Genomic DNA, 6,369 nt, shown 5'->3' with positions numbered 1-6,369 from the left:
GACTGAGTGCAAGATAAAGCGCGCCTGGGGAACAAGGCCCACGTGGAGCCACATCAGCCTCACCTGGGCTTCCTAGGCATGCCGAATCTTAAGGCCCAGGCCAGCCAGACCTATTTGGTAATCGAAAGCTGCATTTTCCCGAGCCCGCCGGGTGACTGATGTAGTCTAAATGGCGCTAAAATGTCCTTTGCAGTGCAGCATTGTGGTGAAACCCAGGGCCTTTGAGGCAGGGCTGATTAAACTAGCGTATGGGCTACGCTAGTTTGACTTTAGACACAGTTGCCTGATGAAATACAGACTTGAAATCTGAATTTCAGATAAAGAGTAATTTCAGATAAAGAATAAAGTATTATTTATCCGAAATTCGAATTTAACAGCTTACTGTATTTTTATTTGCTTAATCGTGAAATCCTAACCCCAAATTCTACCCTTAGTTTTCTCATCTAATGAAATGGGGATAATAATAGGACCTGTCTCATAAAGCTGCGTGAATGAAATGAGATGATCCATGCAGAGGACCTACCATGGGGTATGAAACATGAGAGCTCAATAAGATTAAATTCTTAATTATTATTTCATACAGGTGTGTGTTAGGATAAATTCCTACAAGTATGCTTTAGTTATAGGCTTAATTTAAGGCTTGTCTGAGCATTCGATCATACCAAACATCGTGTTTTGTGAAAAACCTTGAGCAAGTTAGCAGATATTTCTCAACTAGCTCCAGAATACAAACCAGATTTTTTAATTTCCATACAAAAACCAGTAACTGCCAACTGCAGGCAAGCATGGATTTCCTTTCAATCACTCCAAATAGTTGGATGTTGATTCTGACTTGTTTCTGTTCCAGAATCAGCTGAAACAATATTCAAGAGATTGTTTAAAACAATGTACTACGTCATTCCTAAGATTTATCCATGTGAGCTAGTATCTGAACTAAATTATTACAAAACAGTTAATATTAGGCCCAGGGCTCTAAGATAAAGAACATTTCTGTCTTTTTCTTTCAGCAAAGCTGGTATTTACAATATCTTCCTTTCTGCTTACCAAAAAAATTACTCTCAAGTTTCAAAACTAGAGAAAAGATGTCACTTCCAGAAGATACTCTATGTACTACTATAATTCTTTTTTCTTTCCACTATAGAATTCTATTTTGTATGTTACTCTAATTTTAACAGATTCATGGGTTTATTGTAGTCAATTTTGACTACTTTCTAGAAACAGTTAAGGTAGAAATATGGGCCAAGAATATAATCACAACGTGGTGCTTACTTTGCGCCGCCAGGTTGACCTTTTAAAGGCTCGATCAAGTTACCCTGTCCATCTGTAGTACGTGAGCACAGGTCTTTCTAGCAATAGATATTAGAGAGTATTTTGCTAAATACATAGGTATAAAGAGATCATAAACGGGTCCTTTTTCTTTACGTTGTATATATTATCTCAAAAAACACCAGTTCCATGAAGGGAGGGGTGTTGGGGTGTTTGCCTGCTCCATTGTCTGCAGCACCCCAGCACCTAGGAGGACACCTGGCCCAGTGAGGATAAACCACTCAATTGCTGACTGAATGAGCATAATAGATGAGTCAAGTTGTTCCTTGTCAAAACTAGCTTGTTTTCTCCAGCGCAGGCTACGTGAGTGATCTTATCCTCAGTCTCCCCGACTCCTTTTTACTCTGTTCGACGTGTTCCTCACTCTTTTTCTCATTCTCTTTGTCTTTGTGAATCAAATATAACCACCTGCATCACGGTGACTGCAACAGCCGTCGCTCTTACCCAAAAGGAGTACCTACTTTAGGCCCCTGGGGGTGTGTTCACACAGGATGGATATGGAATCCAGCTGCTGCTTCCCGTGATCCCAGCTAATGGGTTCTCAAGTCTGTTAGAACACAGGTTATCAATGAGGCATGCAATCCAGGAAGTGTCAAGAGAGCTGCAGGCCAGAGCCACAGGAAGGGACAGACGTGAAAAAGGCAAAATCAAAAGCAGGGAAGACGGAGTGTCTCCAAGGGACAGAAGGACACAGAGGAACGAATGGGGAGTCTGGCCTGGAGAGCGAGGCCGGGACACCCAGGCAAGTGGACTGGCCATCAGAAACCCAGGAACCCGACCAAGCACGGTGCCAGTGCCAGAATCTTCACGGGCAGCGAGAAAGGGGTTCGACGCAGTTGAGCCGAAGCTGTGATGTGCAAACCAAGGCTCTCTGGGCACGTCCTTCTGAGAAGACCACTGAGCCAGGTGGCCTGTCTGGAGTAGGAAGGAGTGGGCCAAGCCTCCAAGAGTGGGGCTGTCCCTGTGGTCCACCGGGACCAAGTGAGTCTGGCGAACAACTGGAGAACATTGTATGATAGAGTCTTAACTGTGTGACAGCAACATTTTTAATGTTCAGGGCCTTGCCACCCCAGAAGCTTGTGGCAGATGAGTGACAGAGTATTAAGAGCTATCGTTAAAGGGAGGAAAAGGCGCCCCTGTCATAGACAACTCTGGTTGCTGCGTTTCTTATCACACTTCGCAGAACTTCACGCTGTTGCAGACCCAGCCTCGCCTGTGGGTCGAAGGGCTAGGGGACTTTTTAACCCTTTATTAATGGGAATGATTCGTTTTCCTTTTATCAGCTGCTCTTAGATGGCTCCAATTCTGGGAAGATAGTGTCCAAATACCACTGAAAGGACTTGCAACCCAACCGTTTCCTTAACTCGACACGTTCGCTAATGTTTCCGTAGGGAATGAACCTCAGACCAGGTCTTCGTAAAAACACCTGCTCCTGAATGGAAGAAAGAGAGTTGCATTGAACCGAACAGATCTTAGGCAATCAAATCATGGCAACTAACATAGCAGTATGTATTTTTATCACCTGAGTTTTAAAAAAAAAAAATACCTTTTGATTTCCTCTGTATAGGGACACACATACGACCTGGGACTCACTCGCCCCACAGTCTATGCTGTGATGGACCACAGCAGAGGTGGCGTAGAAGGATTGGGAGGGTTGGGTCCTGCTTCTCGAGAGCCCATGAATCACAGCCACCTGTTTTAACATATCCCCTTTCTCCTGGTCTTCTTAATGATACTCGAGGACAAAAACCCTCACTCCCAGTCTCAATTGACACTTCTATGTCTTCAGAGATGGGGGATGGTGTGGGGCCAAGGGCCAGCGCATAGCAGAGTGATAGCGTTAACTAGAGAAGGCGTTTATGTATCGAAATTTGCATATGACGGGCATGCCACTCTGGATTTTCCCCAGGGGTCCTTGTCAGCTGTGGGTCTTAGCCGCAGTGTCGGGCCAGTCTTGGTTCTCCAGCGTGGTTTGGTGCACGGGATGGGCCTGAGGTGTTGTGATTTTGGAGTGAATGCTGGGAAAACCTGAGGCCACATCTCCCTGTCTGTCAAGCCCTCTCTTGTCCAGTGTCACTCATTAAATTTCCCAGTGTGCCGTATCATACGATGCATTGATTTTATGTCAAATATTACATGCTTTGTAAGTTAGATGGAACTTTTTGTCACTATATCCTCTGTGAAATTCAGTGTTCGAGCCGACTGTTTAAATCTGTGATGAGTTCACAGAAAAGTAATCAAAAAATAAAAATAAGCTCAAGATCTCTTGTAATTAAATAAATACGATTTTAAACAACGATACATAATTTTTAACCTATCGGATTAGAAGAAATACCAAATTTAATTAAAACCAGGGTTGGAAAAGTTGTGGGGAAACAGGCACTTTCCCATACATTCGATGACAGTATAGGTGACAATCTAGACGGTGAAGGGCAGCATGGACATTATCCATCAGGATTTAAAATGCATGAACTTGTGGCCCAGGACATTCATGTCTTGAGATTTATTCCAGAGATATAGCTGCACAAATACACAAAAAGATATGTGTAAAGGATGTTCATTTCAGCAGTTTTAAGGAAAACCCGAAAGCCGAGATGGTCAGAATATTTATCAATGGGGGACTATTAATGGGATCAATTTTAGTAGATCCATTCAAAGGAAATATTTTAAAGGATATATTTATGTGTTCTGATTTTGAAAGACCTTGACAATATGTTTTTAAAATATACTAACAAATGGGGAAAAAATTGCAGAACAAAATATTGTGCAAATCTAGTTATGTAAAAGAAAAAGATATGTACTGTGAGTATATGTGTGTTAACAAGAAGCCTTAAACAGTAATTTAGTGATGACTTCGAGAAGTGGAACTATGGGGTCAGAAAGCTTACTTTTTACTTCATTAAATGAGTGGGTTTTACCTTTTTAAAAAAATCAGGAAATATAATAAACGTACAAAAAGTACATAAAATATAAATGTGCAACTTAATGAATTATTGAAAAATCAACCCGCGTAATGCTCGCTAGGGTGGGAAATAAAGCATTACCAGCATCCCAGAAGCCCCCTGCCTTGCCCTTCCTGATCAGAAGAATCCCTCCTCTCAGTTTTAAATGCTGTCCTGATTATGGATTCATTGCTTTGCTTTTCTTTCTGACTTTGCTATCTAATTATACCTGCCTAGATTATATGGCTTAATTTTACCCATTTTAACTGTATAGAAATGGAATACCACCATATTCTATTGCGTTTGGCTGCTTTTGTCCACCATTATGTCTAAGATTTACCCATACTGTTGTATCTACAGTTGGTTAATTTTCATTGCCGTATTGATTAACTATATCACATTCATCCATTCTACTCTTGATGAGTATTTGGGCTGTATTCATTCTGGGCTAACGATGCTGTTTATGAACATTCTTGTTCACGTGCTCTGGTGCACAGACCCACGCATTTCTGTAGCACGTACACAGAAAGGAATTGCTGGGATAGCCATATCTTTTACTTAACGTTGCCCAACTGTTTTCCAAAATGAGTTTGTAATGATTACCACTCCCACCATCAGTGTCTGAGAATCTCTGTTGCTTACCGACACTCGGTCGTATTAGATTTTTAACATTTTTTTTTTTAATCTAGGCAGCTGTGTAGAAACATCTCACTAAGGTTTTAATTCACATTGCCCTGATGACTAAAGCAATTGAGTATTATTACTTTTATCATTTAAAATAATAAATTAAAGAAACATTAGATCAAGACCAGGACCTATAATATCACGGAGACTCTTCCATACTTCTACCCGTGTGTCTGAAAGGAGGCCTTTTTGAGGTTACCGTCCGTGTCTGTCGTGCATGGATTCTTGCGAATTAAAATGAAGGCACAACTACGCGTCCTCTGTATGTGTAGCCTTCCAGGTCCTGGCAAGGGACTTAAGCCTTGGGGAGATATGCACAAACGAAGGGGCATGGCTTTGGTACAGAAATCGTTGGCCACTGGTAGAAAAGAGGTAGTGGAGGTTCCTGCGTGGTCCCCAGACCGGAGCAGCCACGTCACTTGGGAACCTCGTGGAGGAAGATGAGAATCTAAGGATTTGCCCAAGGGGATGACAGCAGGAGAGGGGTTTGCTCCAGAGGGGCAATCCTTGGGGTGGGGGGAGAATAGATCTAGGGGGAAAAGGACTCTTGTGTTGGCTGATTTACTTCTGAGACATTTGAATTTTGGTACAAGTGTAACAGCTTAGAATGAACTAATTGAAAATACGGTCTGGAGATGGGGGGCCAGTAGTGGAAGGGGTGCTGCTAATTTAAGGAAAACTGAGGGGGAAAAAATCCATCTCTGAAAATGCGGTAGAAGACTCCTTTAGAGAAAGCCCCACGCCGTACTCCCGTCTTTCCAGACCAGAGACGTATCCTTTCTTTACCTTGTACTCATCCAGCCAAACGTGCGCCAGTCTGAGACTGTTATATGTCATGGCTCTGATAACTCCGGATGAATGTGAGAAGAGCTGCTTAGTGATGTGTCCTACTCGAGAGCAGGGCAGTATAAAGATTTGGCCCCCGCACATCCAGATCTAGGCATAAAAAACACAGAAAACATATTAACGTGCTTTTGCCAGGGATGGGCAACAGCTGAATTCTTTCAACATAATGATAGTTAACATTTACAAAGTTTCTTATTTCATGCAATCCTCACGGCAACCCTATGATGTACGTGCCGTGATTATCCCCATTTTATGGATGAAAAAAGTAATACGTAGTTTGGTTAAGAAGTTTGCCCCGTGACATAGAGAGCTGGTAGGCGGCAGAGCACAGGGTTCAAACTCATGGCCAGCGCTCCGATACTAAGTGATTCTGCCTCTCTCATACACGGCCAGTTCTGATGCTGATGATGTGTGAAAAGTGGGAAGATAAAGTGTCTTAAAAGATTCTCAAACGGTACTCTGAGAATACCATTTTCAGAAGTACCTGAGTATTCCCGGACGTAAGCGAGTAAGAAGAGAAAGGCTGATCATGACCGAATTCAATTATTCATCTTTTTGTACTAAAACGCTC

At 42.4% G+C, this 6,369-nt stretch overlaps 1 protein-coding gene across 1 annotated transcript in view; it reads right to left on the bottom strand.

Annotated features, from left to right (window-relative positions):
* Positions 1 to 2,605: 2,605 nt before the first annotated feature.
* The window catches only part of GALNTL5 (polypeptide N-acetylgalactosaminyltransferase like 5), a 20,308-nt gene continuing 16,544 nt past the window's right edge, over positions 2,606 to 6,369 (bottom strand). Inside the window, exons 7-8 of the mRNA XM_011377584.2 lie at positions 5,739 to 5,888; positions 2,606 to 2,758 (exon numbers count right to left, since the gene is read on the bottom strand). Of these exons, the coding sequence (XP_011375886.2) occupies positions 2,606 to 2,758; positions 5,739 to 5,888 (303 nt within the window). The remainder of the gene's footprint in view (positions 2,759 to 5,738; positions 5,889 to 6,369) is intronic.

This window comes from Pteropus vampyrus, unplaced genomic scaffold, assembly GCF_000151845.1.
Source record: "Pteropus vampyrus isolate Shadow unplaced genomic scaffold, Pvam_2.0 Scaffold316, whole genome shotgun sequence".
NCBI lineage: Eukaryota > Metazoa > Chordata > Mammalia > Chiroptera > Pteropodidae > Pteropus > Pteropus vampyrus.
The sequence above is the reverse complement of the archived record's forward strand: the minus strand, read 5'-3'. Positions and strand labels throughout refer to the sequence as shown.